This window comes from Cyprinus carpio, chromosome B16, assembly GCF_018340385.1.
Source record: "Cyprinus carpio isolate SPL01 chromosome B16, ASM1834038v1, whole genome shotgun sequence".
Lineage (NCBI taxonomy): Eukaryota > Metazoa > Chordata > Actinopteri > Cypriniformes > Cyprinidae > Cyprinus > Cyprinus carpio.
In genome coordinates, this window is record NC_056612.1 from 16202432 (window position 1) to 16224526 (window position 22095).

The 22095-nt window shown below is 36.8% G+C and overlaps 1 protein-coding gene across 4 annotated transcripts; it reads right to left on the minus strand.

The window, feature by feature from the left end:
- Nucleotides 1-223: 223 nt before the first annotated feature.
- LOC109081076 (FAST kinase domain-containing protein 4-like) lies at nucleotides 224-9351 on the minus strand. Of its 4 annotated transcripts, none has more exons than XM_042741103.1 (12): nucleotides 9204-9351; nucleotides 8258-8730; nucleotides 7995-8176; nucleotides 6855-6999; nucleotides 6561-6735; nucleotides 6301-6458; nucleotides 6080-6190; nucleotides 5855-5999; nucleotides 3321-3563; nucleotides 3052-3163; nucleotides 2849-2963; nucleotides 224-1491 (listed from the first exon to the last, which is right to left on the minus strand). In XM_042741103.1, exons 2-12 carry the CDS (start codon nucleotides 8660-8662, stop codon nucleotides 1390-1392), a joined length of 1893 nt encoding a protein of 630 aa, XP_042597037.1. In that variant the 5' UTR covers nucleotides 8663-8730; nucleotides 9204-9351; the 3' UTR covers nucleotides 224-1389. The 4 variants fall into 4 exon arrangements, with proteins under 4 accessions (XP_042597037.1, XP_042597036.1, XP_042597038.1 ...); XM_042741102.1 differs by having other exon boundaries at nucleotides 8258-8679; nucleotides 9204-9345; XM_042741104.1 differs by lacking the exon at nucleotides 9204-9351 and adding an exon at nucleotides 9002-9157 and having other exon boundaries at nucleotides 8258-8679.
- Between the last annotated feature and the right edge of the window lie 12744 nt (nucleotides 9352-22095).

Below are 22095 nucleotides of genomic sequence, written 5' to 3' on the forward strand. Positions count from 1 at the left end.
TTCAAAGCAACATTTCATTAGGTTCCAAATTATAAATCAATAGGTGTAATTAAAATGAAAGGTAAGCCTTTGCGTTTACCCTTCTGTGAACTTGAGGGGAACTGTGACTTCAAGTTTTGAGTGATTTAAGGTAAGTTTTACGTTTTTAAAATTAAAATAGACTGCATATTTGAGCTAATGTCAGATACACCTAAATGTTTATTAACTAATAATAGACAGCTCATTATTAAAAAGATGTTTATTAAATTCTGATACGTCAGGACATTTGCTCAGCACCACTAACCATAACTCAGTGTCTATGAAGTTTTAAACCATAGTAGCAGAATAGAAAAATAAATTAAGATCAGTACACATTTCATCAGACTTCTATGCTCTTTACACAAAATATTTTAAGATATAGAACATCACAGCATGACTGCAGACAAGACAGCCAACATTAGCAAAACACATTCTGCAAAATACAGCCATGAGTCACCATATGCTTTTTGATGAAAATACGAGATTCAATTTTATTCACAACACATTGCAAACATGGAGATGAAAGTCTTAATTGAAGAAAATCCATTCTCTGCACAAAATCTTTCAAGATTTCAACAGGAACATCTGTTCTCCATAAAGACTAATAAGAGTATGCACTTCAGGCTTACCTGACAGCAAATAACAGGTCTGCAACTAGGTCTAAACATACCAGAATGCAATGACAATCTTTCCAAAATAAATATTTAAAGGAAATATTTATTAAAATCCAATCTGTATTCTTACATACTGCCTTGTTTTACATATTTTTAATTAAATCAAGCATATTCGCAAATATACAGATATGCTTTCTAAGTGTAAATAAATCTTTAGCTACTGAACTCTCAATCCCTTTCACCATAATATGTGTTGTCTAGGCAACTGCATTAAAACAGAAGGTGTATGCATTTATTATAAGTGGAAGCTGAGTGTATGAACATCCAGTTGTTTTTGAGGACATGGTCTGACCATTTAGTTGTTTTCCCCTGTGGTGAACATTGCTCATGCCCTTCAGATCACTCACGCTTTCATTTCACAACATTCGCCGAGCTCTTTGGCTCAGAGTTTCTTTTTTGGGAAGGCAGCGGATACACGACTCTGTTGCTTCTGAGCATCTGCTGATTTCTGGAGGCTCTGCTTTCTGTTCCTGCAGAGATTGATCACAGCTCCCAGATGCATTTGATTTCCACTCTGATGTTCGGGTGGATCATGGGAATTGAGAATGCTGCAACGATCTCTTTGTTGTGTGTGTATATGCAGTACTCAATATCTCTGTCACTCCCTCACCTGAAAGTCATGTTATTGTCTGGGGCTGTTAATGTCTATGAGCAGCCTGTGTCAAAAGCACTTAAAGTTATTGACAGGCTTGATGGCTCATTTAGCCATGTCCTCAGCCACTGCCTTCCCTAATTTGTCTTTCAAGTAAGCCACTTTCTGCCAGTCGGACTTAAGCTCCAGCCATTCAAAGTACGGCACCTGTAGGGGAAAACATAAGGAGTGAGTTTGTGACACCAATATGCTTGAGAGTGAAGGTGTGGTTAACAGTGGTTGAATTTTCACTACTCATTTCAATACGGAATCAGAGTGTGAAAGATTTCCCAATGAGTTCAAATTGGTCATGACTGATGATTCGTAGCACTGGCCAACTGCTTGGTTTAAAAGTGACATCTGTGTAAACTGTGCTATATTATATATATATAGAACTTTTTACCTGTTAAATTTTGCCAAAATTTTGCAGATGTGATGCAAAAATTAATCTCAGAAAAAAAGGAAATGGAGAAGTGTTATGAACTTTGGCATATTAAAATGGCTGTTGTCAGCTAGCGCATCAAATGGCAAGAGCATTACATCAGACCTGTGCTCAGTTGGAAGTCAAGACGAGTCCAGCCAACTATCTATCTGTACCCTAGGAGGCAGAGGGCTAAAAGGATTGGCCTACATGCTGCAGACAGAGCCTGAGTCCTTTTCCACAGTTCTGCCTTTACCGCCGCTATTTATAACCCAAAGCCAGGGGGGACTGCCTGCCATGTAATAGCTGTGACAATAGGAATAGAGCTAATCAGGCTAACTACGCCGGTATTATAAAAAGGAGAGTATATCAAATAAGAAGTGCTATTGTGAGTTGGAAGACCATCAGTAAATGATGTATAGCTGATACTAACAATCTAACCCCTAATGCCCATGTAACTTATCCCTAATTAAACAATGCTTACAAAATTGGCACTGCTTGCTGACCTTGCACTTCATTAAAACTTATTTACAAGATAACTATAAAGTTTTAATACTCGTTCTAAAGGACTGTTTTGCAGAAAGTATAACTATAATGATAAATATGTTACAATAATTGTTCTAATTCTATGAGAATGAAGAGGTCATCACCACAACTACGGTATAATAAAGACAAAGAGGAACACTATGGTTGGAATCATGTTCAGACTGTTTTTTTCCAGTTGATGAACAATAAAAACATTAAAAGCCATTCAGAATGTATATCAAAGCTTAAACAGTTAAAGCGGCAAATGACAAACTGCAGTGCATACTTCTAATAAAGTTAACAGGCATTTGTGTGGACACTAATATAGTTATTGTTTTTTGTGTAAACGGAACTTAATTCAGTGAGAATCGTGAGAACACTACAGATAAAATGATAACAATACAGAGGAAAGTTGGACACTGGAATCACAATTAAGAGTAAAATCATGGACAACCAATCAAAACCCATTTCCCAGTAATTACCGATACCAAATGATATGGAACATTATATCGTGATAAATGTTTTTAGCTATATCTCCCAGCCCTACATCTCCTATCCTTGTATTTCACTGTCTCTCACCTCCACCACTATAAACCCAGCCAGCTGTAGGTGGCGTTTCTGCATGGCAAAGCGGCCCAGAAGATCCTTGCTCCTGAGACAAAAGTTAGGAAACTCCCAGGCCACAAATGCTATTCTGCAAATGGACAAACACAATTGACATATTTAGAAATAATCTCTGTATCTGAGCTTAGGACAAGTGACGTGACAAGGCTTTTACTCACCGTCGAGCCCCTGCAGGTAAGGCATCACGTCCACCGCCTCCAGGTACATGAGGGGCTTCCAGGTTCTCCAAATCAATAGGTTTATTTTCTGAATCTACCACAAGTTCTCCATCTGTGGTGAAAACAATCAATAGATTCACAAATTAACAGGATTAACATATTTTGTTAGATTACAATTTAAGGACTCATGAATCAGATCTATGACCTCTGTTACCTTGAAAAAAAGTACATAACTCGCATTGCTCTGGTGTTTCACAGTTGCTACTCACCTATTGTCCAGCCGTATATGGTTTTGACAGCAGTGCGGAGGGCCTGTGTCCGGCTGTTGGTCAGGCTCTGGAGGGCTGTGTGTAGGCTGCTTTGCAGAGGTGTGCTGACCCCCACTTTGCCCTGGGGAGCTAGCAGCAGCACAGCTGGGGATTCAATAGTGATTCCTATAGGCTCCAGCTGAGCAAAGGCAGAGATATGCAGCAATTTCAGTCGATAGCTCTCCGTCCGATCCACAATGCCACCTATTGGATAGAACAGGGAAACTTTATCATGATATCATAAGAGTGCAGACTGACTATAGTGCACAGATTGACAGCCTTGTTCACTAGTATGAACTGTCCTTGTATGAAAAGAAGCGAATGGTGATTGACATTTGTGTTTATGTTCCATGAAAAAAAAATATCAGCATACAAGTTTAAATAGACATGAGAGTGAATAATTAATTTCATCATAATTTATCATTTTAAATACATTTTCATTTTGGGGTGAACCATTTTCTAAAATAGACTACCATTCAATGGTTTGGGGTTGGTAAGTTCTTGAATTTCTTAAAAAAATAAAATTAAATTAATTACACTCACCAAATCTGCATTTATGAAAACTTAATGGAAATATAGTAAAAACAGCAATACTGTGAAATATTACACAAATTATATTTGTGTACATTGCAAAATAAACTTTATTTCTGTGATGGCAAAGCTGAATTTTCAGCATTCATTACTCCAGTCTTCAGTGTAACATGATACTTCAGAAATCATTCTAATATGTTGATGTGGTGCTCAAGAAATAATATAAATATATATATATATTACACACTGTATATATATATATTTGATTTAGATTTTATTTTTATATTTTCTCGTTTATTTTTAATGCATTTAGATTTTATTTTTATATTTTCTCGTTTATTTTTAATGCTTTTTTTAAAATAATGTTAAAAACAGTACTGCTGCTTAATATTTTTATGGAAACCATAATACTTTTTTTTAGGATACTTTGATGAATACAAAGTTCAAAGGAGCAGAATTATTTGAAATAGAAGGGTAGTGTATGTTAGATCTTCCTTTCATGAAAAAAGACAGATAAAGCAGGTAAAATAATTATTGAAAACGTCACTATTTTTCTCAGTAAATATATTTTTAAAGGTGCTATTAAAAGAAAATTTTCACCAGACGTTGGTAACAACCCAAGTAATCCATATATACAATCAACACAAAACAAATACGTTCAGAAAATTAAGTTCTGTGTAATAAAGTGAAAAGACACAGAGTATTGAACACATGTGAAAGGAAGGTGCAAAAAGGCATGGAAAGCCAAGACACCAGCAGAAATCTATCAGTAATTAGAAGGCAATCCTGCCCCTAGTCAGTGGAAATTAATATTAGCTGGTTTAGTCCCAACGGATGGACTATAAAAAGGTGTCTCATTACCAACGTGTCACACAAGAAACATTTCATGATGGGTAAAAGCAAGGAGCTCTCTCAAGACCATCACAACCTTATTGTTGCAAAACATACTCTTGGCATTGGTTACAGAATCATTTCTACTGTATACTTCTGAATGTTCCAGTGAGCACTGTTGGAGCCATAATCTGGAAGTGGAAAGAACATAATTTCACCATAAACCGGACACGACCAGGTGTTCCTCGCAAGATTTCTGACAGAAAAAAATTATCAGAAGAGTTGTCTAAGAGCCAAGGACCACTTGTGGAGAGCTTCAGAATGACCTGGCATTAGCAGGTACTCATTTAATTGAAGGAAGGATGAATGGAAAAATGTACCGAAACATTCTTGATAAAAATCTGCTGCCATCTACCAGGATGATGAAGATGAAACGAGGGTGGACATTCCAGCGAGATGATGATCCCAAACACACAGCCAAGGAAATTCTCAATTGGTTTCAGAGAAAGAAAGTAAAGCTGCTGGAATGGCCCAGCCAATCACCTGACCTGAATCCAATAGAAAATCTATGGAAAGAACTACAGAACTCTGCAATAGAAAATCTATGGAAAATACTACAGATCAAAGTTCATAGAAGATGCCCACGGAACCGTCAACATTTGAAGACTGTTTGTGTGAAAGAATGGGCCAAAATCACACCTGAGCAATGCATACGACTAGTTTCTCCATACAGAAGGAGTCTTGAAGCTGTCATTACCAACAAAGGCTTTTGTACAAAGTAATAAATAAATTTCAGTAAGTGTGTTCAATTCTTTTTCCCTTTGTCATTTTACATTTTATTACACGTAACTTAATTTCTGAACTTATTTGTTTCGTTTTCTCAGTATGTATGAATTACTTGGGTTGTTACCGACATCTGGTGAAAATTTAATGTCAACAGCACCTTTAGAAATATATTTACTGAGAAAACCGGTGTATTTTACCCGCTGTACAAGAAAATGAGGCTATACTGCCACCATGTGTTTCTGATGAGAACAGCAAATGATATTAATCACAGTGCAACATAAGAAACACGAATTCAGGAGTTGTCCCAGCGTTTTCTGAATATTTTTAGCACATTCATTCCTACGCACCTGTAAGTTTCTTATGAAAGTCATACTTCGTAACAGAGGAGATATAATCAGGATTGGCCTGGTTTAGCACACACAGCGACCAGACCACGTCTGTTTTCAGGAAAGGCTCTAAATTCTGAAAGGAACCTTCCAAGGCTTTGTGTATCTATAGCAAAACAAAAAAACACATTATACCACATGCATATCTATAACTATATATATCTATATATCATTCTTATTGGTTACCTTTTGGTAAAACTCCTCTCCTTTGCCGAGTTGGAAGTTGAGTTTGGCAAAAGATATGAGGAGATTACACACCTGCAGAGTGCTGTAGTTTTTACTATTACTCACATAGTGCTGAAAAACAGCAGAGAGGGGAAAAACAGTAATCAAACTAAATATAAGGCTGCCTTCAAGGAAAGTATCATTTACTTGGTGGTTTGGATTTGATAAGAAATGATTCCAACCTGAGCAAAACCTTCAAATAGAGGCAAGTGCAGCCACTTGAGAAAGGCTAGAGACTTGGCACAGCGGGTTACGTCGAGGGAACTCAGTTCTGATAACCTAGGCAATAGCTCTGCCGCAATTCTCTGGAGCACTTGTGTCTGATGAAAATTCAGCTTGCCTTTTATTTAGAGAAAAATGAGAACACAATTAAACTTGTAAAATTATTTATACAAGTCTATACAAAAAAGCTGTTAAATGAGGTTGACTGAAAAAAACTGACCATAAACATATGCAATGTCAAGCAGCAATGGTGTTTTCAGTTCAAAAGAGGGTTTCTGGTTCAGGTGGTATGAGAGAGCACGTAACAAAGGAACGGCCCGTCTGTTTTGGGAGGCCAGTGCAAATGCCACTCTCCGGATATCCTCTGCGCTGAAGCTCTCTGCCAACTCCAGAGCCTAGAACGCATAAGATCAAGTTACACAAGCCTAATACCACATAATGTAATTTCAAAAGTGTGCTCAAATATGTTTGGGTGGCTAGCTAGCTAAAGGTGTTTTTGTGTATGTGCACTCACTTTGTCCTCCAGTTTGTCCATGAGAGAGCGGGAGAAAAGCGAAGCGCGGCCCATGAGAATGCTGATGGTACGACTGTCACACAGCTCTGTCCAGCGCAGCTCCAGTTGTTTCAGCAGGGCTGTGGTAAGAGCTTCATTTTCATACCTTTCATAACACAAACAACAACATTATAAGAACAGACCAGCTACTTACTGGACCAACTACCGCATCAAGAAACCTTTAAGAAAAAGATTGATGTAGGTATTCATTAATATCAGTTCCTTTAAAAGCAGACACATACAAATGATCAAAGGTTTGGGGTCGATAAGATTTATTTGTTAAAAAGTCTCTTCTGTCCAGGAAGGGTGCATTTATTTGATAAAAAATACAGTTAAACAGTAATATTGTGAATTTTTTTCTGTTTTCTGATGGCAAAACTGAATTTTCATCATCATTGCTCCAGTCTTTAGTGTTACATGATCCTTCAGAAATCATTACTGATTTGGTGTTCAAGAAACATTTTCTATTACTATCAACGTTACAAATGTTGTGCTGCTCAATACTTTTGTGAAACCATGATACCTATTTTTAAGATTCTTAGAGAACAGAGAGTTCAAAAGAAAAGCATTTATTTGGGGAAAATATTCAATATCAATTTATTTCAATATAAAATTCTTTACTCTCACTTTTTATCAATTTAATGTATCCTGACTGCATAAGTGTTCATTTCTGCAAAAAATATCTTACAGAGCCCGAACTTTTAAACAGTAATAATATAATTTAACAGAATTATTTAATAGAAATAAAAAAAAGAAAAAAAAAAGAATATGGCAGGGATATGAAAAAAAAAATGAATTCAGCTAGTTGGTCAGATATATGAACGACTAGTCAGTATTAAGGAAGTTCTGTACAATTAGTCAGATTCATATCCACCAGACCAATGAATATAGGCATCATAACACAAACAAATATTTTTTAATTAGCCTGTCTGCATGTATATTAAAATCCAAAAAAAATATTAAAAATAGTCAACCAATATAATCAACTAGTTTATAATTTCACTGACTACCAGTCATCCCTAAAATGTTACATTTTAAATGATCACGCGGTAATAATTCCTATAATTAGGAATCAAGCTTTATCAAGCATGTGAATCCCACCCTCGTCTTCGCTGAAAGGCTACCCAGTCCACCAGGTAGGCCAGGTGACGGTACGTGAGGCGCCGGATCCTCCAGAGCACTTCATTCTGGATGGAGTGGAGTAGAGGGGCATCAGAAGGGAGACCCAACATAGTGAGAGCACGTAGAAGACCCACCAGAGATCCATTCCACACTGAGGACACCTGTGAGAGAACAACAACGAAGGTAATCTTCTACTGTCTTGACATCAGCGACAAGTAGACTTTCAATTCAATCTTGGTTACCTGAGATTGTACAGTCTCCAGCATGCTCTCGCAGCGTGGATCCTGCAGGATTCCTTCGCCACCCTTCTCCATGACCCGCAGGTTCAGCTGGACCAGACACCTGGCAGCATCGCTGGCAGATCCGCCGTGCTCTGCCCACAACTGAAGCACTTCCTCTGCGGTGGATGCCTTTTCTACAAGTCCGACTAGTTGCGTTTGGTCATACGGAAATGCCGTCTCCTCCATCCTAGCCAGTTCATTGCCCTGACAGAGGTGCCTAGCAGAAGGTCGGGTCCAAGACAGGGACATCAGGCACACTGGCCCTGTCTGGTGGACTGTGGAGGTCTGTAGTTGGGCTGAGGCTGTGGCAGCCTGAGGGCAGCGAGAAAATATTCGCACCCATCTGCACAGCAGCCTGGTGGTCATTTTGAAAAGGGCACTTCCTGTATTCAACAACCAGTCAAAGCATTTGCACCCACATCTCACCAGAGCACCTTAGAATCAAGCACGGATAAGAAAACCGTACAACTTATACAAAAATAGCAACAGTCAAAAATACTGATGTTAATTTATATGGTGGTGTTTTGCATTTTAAAATGCATTTAGCAAATAGCATTCTTTAACTTAAATTTTTACTAGTACTGTTGCCAATGGTTTCAAAAAAAATAAAAAAAATAAAAATAAAAAAGGAGTACTGGGCTTCAACACTCTCCGAATATATTGAATCTAACAACCATATAAAGATCTGTCAAATATCTAAATTACCTGGCTGTCTGTCATGGGTTAAAGTCTATTCTGACCTTGCCGATTTGGACAGGCGACGCAATAAGATAACAAAACTGTCAACATTATAAGCCCAGATTTTTAGGCAACCCACTAAACACTAATAGAGTTCAATAAACATGTTTTAGCGAAACTGAACAGGACTGCGCTATCACCACCGGTAGAGCAAACATTGCTTTCTTACCTTGTCAAATCAGCTTTTATAACAGCGGCGACTACATGGAGGAACGTTCAGTAGGAGTCGCGGAGGTTTTGCGTCAGTGAACCTGCAACATGTGATTTAGAAAGCGCATTGTGATTGGTCAGTGTGCCTACGCGTTACAAGAGAAACTGAGCCTGAATGGGGGTCAGTGTCCTTTGCAGATAATGTAAATTTAGAAATTTGACTGCTAATAATTACCTTGTACATGTATTACTGCATTTTTAACAAAATATTTATTATTATTATTATTTATTTATTTATTTTTTTACGTCCACACTTTTATTTACTTTGTAAATACCTGCTGTGTAAATTTGGTGACCAAAGAAACCAACGCAATTTTACCATATTATTCTTACTGTATATTAATTTTAGCAATTTTCAAGTCAAAACATAAATTCACAGGTTGAAATAAATAAATAAATAAATAAATAGTAATACCAAGTTTTTAATCTGAATTTTAAACACTATGTATAGTCAAGTACATTTATTTATTTATTTTACCATTTCAATTAATTTTTAATGATCAGTGTTGGATAAGTTACTCTAAAAAAGTAACAGAGTAAGTAGATTATTAATTACTTTCTCTAAAATGTATTGCATTGTTTGTTATTAATTAATTCCTAAATCTCATATCAACCTCAACCAGTTAAACAATAGGCTACAAGGATAGACATGAAATTGCTCTTTTAATTATTTCAAATAATATAAAATTGCATAAGTTATTCCTGAACTGGCCTGTGTATGAACATATTATACACATACGGAGAAGATTTCTCTGTTGCCTCATACATACCTTTCAAAACCTGGAGATTTGAACCTCAGTTATGGAACTCTGGTTTTAATATGTTCTAGTTTCTAGAAAATAACCTTAATCTGATTAAAAGTACAGTGGTGAACTGTGTTGCCCTGTGAGTTTGAGGTAATATAGGTTTACAGGTTATAATAACCCCATGGTTTTCATTCAGATAGACACAATCTTTTGAAATTAGTCATTAACAAACCATTATGTTTGTTTATATTGATTCATTTAGGAGATTTTTTGCAGTCTAGCAAATGAGAAAACTATTGCAGATGGTTGAGAAAAAAATATTCCTCAAGACAACCAGCAGATGGCAACATTGACTAATTCATTAAAGGGGTCATATGATGCAATTTCAAGTTATCCTTTCTCTTTGGAGTGTTACAAGCTGTTTTTGCATAGATAAGATGCCTAAAGTTGCAAAGACTAAAGTCTCAAACCCAAAGAGATATTCTTTATAAAAGTTAAGACTCGTCCACACCCTCCTAAAATGCCTCGTTTAAACATGCCCCCACATGTCTATGTAACTTTGTGGGAAGATTTGCATAACACCTCCCAAATGTTCACAACACACAAAAAAGAAGGTGTAACTTTGATTCTTGCTGTAGTATTGTTACCGCCGCTGCCATGTTGTGGAGATGCTGTGGGTTGCATTGTGAAAGCGAAACTACTTTGTTTGGTATTCCAAAAGAGGACACAACTAGAAATCAGTGGTTAAGTTGAATTTCAACACTGTTCCAGAACAGTTCAACCCAAATATTCAGATGTGTGCTGAGCATTTTACAGAGGCCTGTTTCCTGAAACTGGGAGAGAAGACTACAATGATGTCTGTGCACAAAGGCTGTTTCTATAAAGTAGTGCAAATTCCAACTTTGGAAGGACAAAGTAAGTACTTTTTCATATGTCAGCCTGTAAGTATGTTTTCATATGTAAAGGATGATATGAAAGGATGCCACTGATGATTCAAACACAAGTTTTGAGCAGTGTAGAGTAGCGCTTGTTGTTTGTCGTTTCTCACAAATCACAAATGGAGAAATGGTCACATGGTTTTCTTGTTTGTGCGGCGTGATACGCAACTCAATGGGTAAAAAGACAGTATAAGTCATTATTATCCATAATTATGTCCCCACTGGATGCAACAAATGCCTCATTTGTAATGGGTTTTATTGTTTTTATCTCGTTGCGCTGGGATACAGCACAGTATGGTAAGGGGCGTAACATTTCCATCACATGCTTGAGGTATTCAGCCAATCACAACGCACTGGATAGCTGGCCAATCAGAGCACACCTTGCTTTTCAGAATGATGAGCTTTGTAAAAAACGACACATTTCAGAAGGTGGGGCATAGGGGAGCAACAATAATGTACAGTATGTGGAAAATAATGTGTTTTTTGAACCATAAACCACATAAACACATTGCATTACACCAAATACACAAAATAATGTTTTAGCAACGTCATATGACCCCTTAAACCAATTTAATTCACTTTTCAGTTGGTCAGGCATGCTGCTTAAAAATATTACATTATTATTTGATGGTGATAGACATACATACATTACTTTTTCAAAAGTCTGTCTTGATTGAAATTATATTTGAGCTAGTCCGGTGATTGGTAAGCTCAGCCATAAAGCTGCAGGTTTTGTGTACCGAACAATATAAACTGATTGAATTTATCAAATCCTTCATTAACCGCTCCAGTGGTATTATTCTCTAATGGGAACAGAGCGCACACATGCACAATAGGGGTCTATTCTGGGTTCAGTAATAGCATGAAAGCAGCAAACAAAATGAACATTTTGCAACATTTTGTAGAGGATGATTTTGTCTAAATCAGCCTAAGCTGTGTCTATAATGGAGTGCTGCAGCAGTCAAGATAGCAAAACATAATGGCCAAGAAGCAAATAGAAAATTATGTATTATTGCCTCAGACAGAGGTACTAAGAATACATTGTTTCTGGAGGTAGTTGCATGTTTAATTTATTTTGTAGTTTGGCTGATTATTTTCAGGATATTGCAGTACTATAATGTGTTTGGCATTGAAAAAGGTCAACATGTGACCGAAACATTTGCCTTGTTTCCTTGTTTTTTTTTTCTTTTCAGTTATCTTTCATCTTGCATGTGATTTTTGGTGCAGACTTTTTTCAAGTATAGTACTATAGTGTAGAAAGTCTTTTAAAATGGCACTGTAGTAAAAAGGATAGTGACATGCTCAAATGTTATGAAACTTTAGGATAATATAATATAATTATATTAAATATTATATTGAATTTATATCATATAATTTTTAATTGGTTGTTGCATGGTCAACAGAAAAGGACTCTGGATTTTGGTCAATTTTTTGTACATTGGAAATATAATGTAAGACTAGATGCCAGGATTTAGTAGCATCTCAAGGAAGCTCAGGTCTGGAAACTGTTTATACATGTTTGTAAAGACAGCCATGTTTGAGTGAAAAAGAAGGGAACATTTTTTGACATTTTTCTACTTAAAGATCACATGCCAGGCAGGGGAGAAGGGAAATGGTTCAATCTCATACAAGGCTGTTATTTTTTTATATTGAGTTTAAGAGATAGAAAAGGGCAAGTGAAACATTTTTCAGTAATGAGGCAGCTCAACCGGAGGTGAATGGAAAGGATATACTTTTAGAGGCAGTGTAATGTGGAGCGTTCCATTAACTACCCTTTTCAAGGGGCACTTTGGAAAGAGAGAGTGAAAGTGAGACACAAAGAGAAGTAGCCTACAAGAACGGAGAGTTACAGTCACTGATTGAACCTTTATCTGGTGATTTACACTCCATTCCATCAGCTCTCCGCGGCCTTCACAGTCATCTGGTTAATGGTGTGATTTACATTAATGACTCAGAGAGGTGCAGCCAGTTTTACAGTCTTTAATGCACACATCAGAAATTTGACATGCTTTGTGGTATGTTGGGTTAATTTGCATACACTTCCAATATGTACCTCAAGGTGCTTTGAGAGGGTTCCCATAAGCCTTTGAGATAGATTTGTGTAATGTTTTATGCCTTTTGAAGTAACCAACCTTTTAAAACTCAATCCAATCTTCTTGTAAAACTCAGGTGCATTTGAATGTCTCTTAAACAGAGCAGAGGGGTAGTTAGTGGGCCGGGTTAAGTAAAGTTAAGTATCTGTCAATCACACTCATGATAGTTTAACAGTGATAAGCTGAGAGCTCTGGCCCCCTCTAAGGATCTTATTTTAGAGGTCTCTTAGTAAAGACATCATATTTTATTTCTATTGCGAACGTATATTTCAGAAATCGAGTGGGTTAGGCTTTGGGGACCTGTATAACTAGACTGAGCTGAGTTCATACTGAAGGGAGTCTGATGTCCTGGTTTAACTGAGAGTAAATCTGTGAAAAGCCTTAAAGAACAATGTCAATGAACTAATGAAAGAGCTATGCATCTTACTGTATGTCTTAAATGAAATGATGTCACTTCTAATGATGAAAACATTGTTCATATGAGGAGAGCAAGTTCTAATAAATTTATTGTTTCATCTAAGATGTTGTTTGTTTCTACATTGCGACAGATTTAGAGAAATGTAGCAGAACTTCTGCAATAAATGGGTGCTGTCAGAATGAGAGTCCAAACAGCTGATTAAAAATATCACAATTATCCACAAGACTCCAGTCCATCAATTGATATTTTGTGAAGTGAAAAGCTGTGTAGCTGTGTAAAAGCTGTGCTTCCAACTAAAATTTGCACATACTCTCTCTCTCTCTCTCTCTCTCTCTCTCACACACACACCCACCCACACACACACACACACACACACACACACACACACACACACACACACACACACACATATATATATATATATACATACATACATACATACATACATACATACATACTACATTTCATAGTACATTTTTTTTTCACTTTCTTCAGTGTGTACCAAGAGCACTTCATCTTATGTGTGCACATACTCTGTATTATTTTATGTCTTGCATTTTCCTTTCTAGGTATGGTGACCAAACATACTCTCACACCCCCAGATTGATTTTCTTGGGTTACGTGAAAGCAATGTATACATCTCCACTGAAGCGAATCAGACCCCATTCTTTTCATCTTCTTCTACCTCCTCTATCTTTTTCACTCACTCTCCCTGTTGTATTGTTGTATCACCACCTCTCTAACTGTAAGGCTGTTGTTCCTGTCTTTCTCAGCCTGGTGTTTGAAAGTTCCATTACGACATGATGATGGCTCTGAGAGCCCATCTGAAGTGTGTCTCGCCGTTGGCTCAAAAGTTTGTTGGTTTTGTTTATCTTTTATTTTTCTTTCATCACAGCCTTATTTTTCTGTTCTCCAACTGCATTGCTCTTTGTGACCTGTTTGGCGAGGATGCAGACAGGAAGATATCAGCTCTGAATGCCAAGCACTGTGCTATGCCATTCTATAAAAATGTGTTTAGAAATATGTTCACACATGTATATGTCCTGCTATTATCTGCTGCAGTCAAGCTGCTAATAACAGTATTTTTAAAACAGAGAGCCATGTGCATGTTTTACCCATGTCTGCTGCTTTTCTCATATTATTGAAAGTATTCATGGTAGCTGCCAAAAAAATATTCTGACCAAGCCACAGGAGTTCAAGACAGTGATTCTTTAAAGGCTTAGTTCTCAGAGAAATTAAGATTTCGTCATAATTTACTCACAATTCAAACTGTTTTTTTTGTTGTTGTTGTTTTTTTTTTGGCAAACACAAAAGAAGAGGTTTTGAATAAACGCACTGGTCGATTTTTTTAATTACAGTGAATAGGGATTGAGACGTTCAAGCTTCAAAAAGGACTCAAAAATCACCATAAAAAATATAATAAAAATAGCCCAAACAACTTGCATTTTATTCTAGTAATGACGAAACAAAGCTTTGTGTTGCACTGTGACTTTTCAAAACAGTGTATTTTGAAAAGTTTGCTTTGGGAAAAGCAAATTAATTGCACTTAACAAAATACGGTGTCCCATTAATTTTGTATTCAGATTCTTCATGAACTTTTGAATGAAATTAAAATGAATGAAAGGAATGAAACAAACTAATGAATACAATCTGTAGAACAAACAAATAAAGCTTCAGTATGGTGCATCAATCTTCAAGTCATCTGAAGTCACACAAAATGTTATTGTGATGTAAATTTAGATTGTTATTCTGATAATATTCCTCTTCAGTGAAACACTAACATCTGTGGTTTTATGTACTGGATTTATTTTAGAGACATGTCTGACAACATAGTGGCTCACAGCGTAGCTTCAGTTATAGAAAATGATGTGATTTATCTGCTTTTTTTGAATCAGTGAATTGTTCTGTTTACAGTTGGCGTTAACCCTTTTAGCTTTCACCATGTCGATAATGGTCTTATATTGAAGAAAATGGATTCTGGATGAACATGCTGTGCACTATTGTTGTTTTTCACATCTTCAGTTGGCCAGCACCAAAACACTTTAGAATTTTAAAAGCGGAATCCACTTTAAGTGGAGTAGGAATCCATTTTGTGACCTTAGCATGAACATAACCACACTGTGACTAGCTTTTGTACATGGCAAGAAATGTCAAAAAAGACTTGCATTCTATAAAATGAAAAACCCCCCCACACAAAGAAATTCTAGATAAAACCTGCAGAAACTGCAAATGTTTCGGTCACAAGTGACCTTGCTCAGTGGCAGCTTTTGGACATTAGAAGAGTGTATGACCTCTTTGTAAACTTTTCATTCGTACACACGAGGATGGTTGTATAAATCTGGTAAATCTGTTTTGTAGTGCTGCCTGAAGAACACGGATTACACCACAGAGGTGTGATTACTGAGTGTGAGACACACACGTCTGCGCACATACCCTCACCCACAAACGTCATACACGTCCTCTTTCAAACGGGCTTAAGCCTTTAGAGATGTGACCTTCAACTCCATTCCTTGAAAAAGTGAAGGATATAACTTTTTGAAATAAAATAAGTCTGAGAGGAAGAGGGACCAGGGGGACATGGTGAGGAGCATGACCTCTAAATGTGAGACTCCCTGTGTGTGTGGATGTCATGCACATGATTTCACTCCCTCTTAACTTTTTCAGACGAGTTTTTCGCAGCCAAATTCCTGTGATCTTTTGGCTGTCGGCGGTCTTGTGTATGAGAGAATAAAATGACCTGTGATCAACAATGTCTAATTTGAAAGATACAGAGAGTTGTTCTTGCGGAGCTCCCTCATGTCAGCAGGAGGAAATTTGTAGGACAAAGCATTGCATAATGACTATTGAAATAGTAAAGAATGTAAGGAGTAATGTACAGCTGGTCGTTAGAACCTAGGGGTGGCGTTGTCACAAAATAACATGTAGGCCTACATCATCCCTCTAATTACATGACTACTCACCAAAGAAATAGATACTTGTGCATAAAATATTAATTTGAAGTAAAATTATTTTACCTGTAAAAAAAAATAAATATAGTCCATTATAATGTACAAGACTAACATGGCAAGCATATTATAATAAAATTCAAACTGAAGACCTCTTAGGTAATTTTCACTACAATTGATTACTGAGATGAATATTTGTTAATACATGACAGGGGAATTCAGAATTTCAGTGTTGTGTATTTAAAGGATTAGTTCACTTCCAGAAAAATTTCCTGATAATTTTCTCACCCCCACGCCATCCAAGATGTTCATGTCTTTCTTTTCTTCAGCTGAAAAGAAACTAAGGTTTTTGAGGAAAACTTTCAAGGATTTTTCTTCATACAGTAGACTTCAATGGCAATCAATAGGTTGAATGTCCAAACTGCAGTTTCAAAGGGCTCTAAACTTTAAAAAATAAAGGTGCTTCACGATGCCATAGAAGAACCTTTTTGTCTGAATGGTTCCATAAAGAACCTTTAACATCTGAAGAACCTTTCTGTTTGACAAAAGATTCTTTGTGGCGAAAGAAGGTTCTTCAGATTATAAAAAGGTAAGAAAGAGATGGTTCTTTAAAGTACCTTTGACTGAATGGTTCTTTGTGGAACCAAAAATGGTTCTTCTGTGGCATTGCTTGAAGAACCTTTTGAAGCACCTTTATTTTTAAGAGTGTACACGATCCCAGCTGAGGAATAAGGTTCTTATCTAGCGAAATGATCTCTCATTTTCTAAAAATGTATATACTTTTAGAGCCCAAATGCTCGTCTTGCACTAGGTCTGAAATGCGCTTCCATGACTTCACGCATTAAGTAATTAAGTTGGAAAGGTCATGCGTAACAGGCAGAAGTAGTACATCTCATTTTCTCCTTCAACTTCAAAATCATCTGACATTGTTGTTTTACCTTTTTTATGTAAAAGGCGTTTGATTTAGTCTTTGCGTGTTCACTTTGTAAACACTGGGTCGGTGAATTGTGGACGTGCATCGCAGAGCTTGTGCATGACAAGCATTTGTGGTTAAAAAGTACATACATTTCTATTTTTTCAAGAAAATGGCCGATCGTTTCACTAGATGAGACTCTTATTCCTTGGCTGGGATTGTGTAGAGCCCTTTAAAGCTGCATTGAAACTGCAATTTGGACCTTCAACCCGTTAGCACCATTGAAGTCCACTATACAGAGAAAAATCCTGGAATGTTTTCCTCGAAAACCTTAATTTCTTTTTGACTGAAGAAAGAAAGAAATGAACATCTTGGATGACACAGGGTGAGTAAATTATCAGGAAGTTTTTATTCTGGAAGTGAACTAATCCTTTAAATTCAACAGTGCCTCTTTTTTAGCCTTAGCTATTAAAGTATTTCTCTCATCTGGATTTTTAAAAACATTACACATATTGATTTGAAACAAAAAGTAGGAAAGTAGGAACATGAATGTTTTAAAGGCAGTAAACACTGTGAGATTGTTCCTTTACAGCAGTAAGCAGGAAGACATGATGAAAGTGACTGCAGAGAGAGATTGAGCTCTACCCTGCACAGATGCATTTGAACAGCACAAAGACATAAACGACCCCTCACGCTCAACAGCCATCCAGTCAGTGTCACTTTTAGTTTCTCATGCTCATGCAGACAAGTGGAAAAAACTCTTTCAGATTTACAGACAACGTAACACTGGGTGTTATCTGTTCTGTATCCATGGAAAATTCCATCTTTTTTATTTTTTGAAAAAGAATGAGAAGAGCAAACATGGGGGTTGTGATACATTGTGATAACCGAGGGTGAAAGAAAGGTAACTGATAAGAGACAGACATGAGTTTGGTTAGGTATGGGGCAGAGGACAATGTCCTTCCCTTGAGAAAAGAAGATGTCTGAAATGGATAAGGCCTGCTCTTCAAATGAAAGAGAGAGACCGTGGGAGGGCGATAAGACATGGAGAAAATGTTCCAAAAGCCTGAGCGACATCTGTAACCCAGAGCTGATGACAGTGGGAGGGTAATCAGAAAAAAAAATACACACACATGAAGGACAGCTAAGTTCTTTTCTACAAAAAATGCCATAGATACAAGCATGTTGCAAGAATAAAAATATTGAGCACTGAACGAAATTGGAAAGAAGGCAGCGAGAACCTTTGGACAAGCTGCTAGGAACACACACTCACCCACACATGCAAAAGCTTCCATGCTGATTTTCATGAGAGAAAAGACAAACTGTCAAGGGAAAGGACAGTGCCAAGTTGATCCATGTTTCCTCTGCTCATTAAAATATATCTAAAACATGTCATTCCCCTTATTAAATTGCTTCACACACACAGGCTCAAGAGGCTCTTGACCATCTGGCCAATGTTCACTAGTACAACCCAGCTAAAATGCCTAATCAGCCTTTGGGTCATTCGGAAAATATGGTGAATAACAAGACCCTTGATCTTTCAGAATTTAAAAAAGAAGAGAAATTAAATTATATAACCTAGTATTTCAATAAATTATATTAAATACTTGACTATGAAATATGATTTTTTTTTGCATGTTTTAAATTATTTGCCCAGTGCAAATGTAATAAAGCTTGTTTTTTTTATGTATGTATTTATTATTTTGTCTATTCCAGTAGGTAATTAATAATATAAATAATTTAGGAAGAATATTTGCCCCTTAATTTCACATCATTGGTGTGTTATCTATTTTAATGCTTATTTTGAAAATAATGCAGTTTCAGAGTTTAGAAGAGGCTGTTTAAATGCGTAAGGTATTCATTTACATTTTAAATTGATTTTTTACTCAGCTAACAGATAAAGTGCCACCAGTGTCACCAAAACCTAAAGGTAAATTTTCTGACTTGCAAAATGTTCATGGTTTTTTTGACCCCCTTTGATAAAAGGCTATCTTGTTTGTATGATACTTCAGTCTTTCAGATCACTCTCCCATGTTACATAAGCAAGCATTCTGTCAGTGATGCAAAGCAGGACCCTCTGATTGCAACAGATGTGAGAGTCCATGCTGCTGGGGTTTGACTTTCACCTCAAATAACCGACAGTTGGACAACACGTGCTGTGCTGTGTGTGCATGAGGGAGAGTGAGGGAAAGGCTTTTGCTGACTTGCAGGTCAGTGTGTGATCATAGGGCTCTTTACCTAGACCCCCGGGTTGTAATGGATGAAATGGCTCACAAACGCTGGGGGTCGGCACTAAAAAAGCAACAGACATAGTGGTTTGCTGGTGTATGTATGTGAGATGAATATGTTTTCTTGATCTCCTGAGGCTTGTACACCATACGTGTGAGCAGTGCCTTTTTATTTCATTTATTAGTGAAAAGTTGAAATAATGACATGTAAATAATTTATTATTCTATTCAATAAATCTGAATTAATGTAAGCAGTTTATAGCTACATTTTAAGGGTTGGGTTCTGTTCAGGGTAGATTAACTGCCAGTTGGACATATATTTGATAATCAGATTGTCAAGTTTGTAATAATTTCAACAGGCACATCTAATAAAGATATTTAATATAGTAACTCATGATCACTGTATAGAGCTCTGTACATTGCAGAAACATCAAAGCACAATGAAAACTGCTTTATGCTGCAGTGTTGCTAGTGTGTGCAGTGTGAAACAGATCAGTGAGAAACTACTGTAAATATACGTCATTTTACAGACAGAAGTTTGCAAGCATATTCACAATCACATATTACTGAACTGTTCGCAGCAAAATTCACAGCATTACTTTAAAATAACAAGGCAACACAACTGACTGTCTTGGGTAGAGCCTTTTGTCCCCTGAGAATGCATTTAATAATGTCTCTGTGCTTTTGTAGCAAAACCCATGTGACCTTACACTGACCTGTTTATTTAACAGCAGCGACACAGATGCAAACAGTGCTTTTTTTTCTTTTCTTTTTTTTGCTTTAAAAGATTTCCCAAACTGTTTTTTTTTTTTTTTTTTAGTTTATTGATGCTAATAATAAATCAAAGAAACTATCATAATTAAACGCTTACTAAAAATGATGATATATTGTTTACCCATGACCATTAACCAACACCAGAGGACCGTGAACATGAAAATTAGTTGTTAAGTTATTAAAATATTAATTTAAAATCTCAGGGATTTTTTTTTTTGACTGACACAACTTTAAGTAAATTTCACAAATGATTTCAAAGAAACAGCAAGTAACATTGGAATATAACATTACATTTTATAGTAGAAATGTTATAAAACAGATACTAATAATCTCTGTTTCATTTACAACTCTATTTTATTAAAGTGTACATCAAGTAAATATTTAAGGCGTAATGAGTTTGGCTGACAGGAAATCTAAGAAACTCTGTTCTAAAGGGAAAGCAGTGTAGGACCTTACACATCTTAATACATCTGACACAGCCTGTATGATCTCATCAGTATGTTCTAATGTAACAGTAGTATCAAACTGAAGGGTAAAAAGTAGTACATCCAAAATGAGAGAATCTGAGGTGAATATCACCTCTAAGGATTGCAGGTTAAATGGGGAGAAAAGATGAGTTTCCTCTTTCCGGCTAACTAGATTTACATGATGGTGTGTAGCTGCGTGGCCACATCACAGCTGTTAAAAGCTTTGATACCTGCTCCTGCTCTTTTGGGGAGGCTGTAAACGGTGCATGCAAGCTTGTGAGATGCTTTGATACACAGATAATGTGAATCTTATATCTATCTATCTATCTATCTATCTATCTATCTATCTATCTATCTATCTATCTATCTATCTATCTATCTATCTATCTATCTATCTATCTATCTATCTATCTATCTATCTATCTATCTATCTATCTATCTATCTATCTATCTATCTATCTATCGTTTTAGCAGTTGTTCTATCGTTCTAGTTATCGTTCTGTCTATATCTGTATAGATGAAAGAACAAGAGAACAATACAACCATAGATGATAGATAGATAGATAGATAGATAGAGCAGACACACTTGTCCTTTCGTAACCTCTCTTTCACATTGTCTTGGCACAAAACTGATACTATAAAAAGGTCACATTCAGTAAGAGTTTGTAAAGGGCCACTCCAGTAATTGCGCTGGGCTCTGGCCCATTACAGAAGTGCGATCAGAGCAATGATAGGGTGAAGCCGCCGGATGTCTCCTATGAAAAACTGTCATATAGCGACTCGCGCACTTGCTCCTATATATTATAAATGAGTGCTTAATAATTCATCGGGAGTTTTGTTTCCGAGCGAAAAGGCGGAAAAGAGGCTCTATTAAATATGAAGATACGGTAATGAGGGTTAGGTGTCGTGTTGCCTTGGTAACGCGGGATTGCTGAGGATAAAATCTCTCTGATGTTGTCTGGCGCGCGCTCTCGCAGGACAGGCTGTGTGACTGGTGACTGCGCGCGGAGGCGTACAGCTCTTGACCCGGCCGCAGCGCGCTCTAACAGAGGAAATACTCCTGTCTCCACTCTGGCTGTGATTTAATCAGCTAGATCAGGACAAGACAATGGTGGAGACCTCCTTTTTTTCTTTGGAGTAGCCCAACTCTGTGACAATAGAGTCAAATTCAGTTAAGTCCTTTGTTGTAGGCTTTTTTTTTTTTTTTTTTTTTTTTTGCAATAGCAAACAATTTCATTCGGCAACACTTTAGAATACTGTGAATGAATAACTACACAAGAACACATGAGTAATTACTAGTAGGCTATCTAACAAGAAACTCTGATTAAT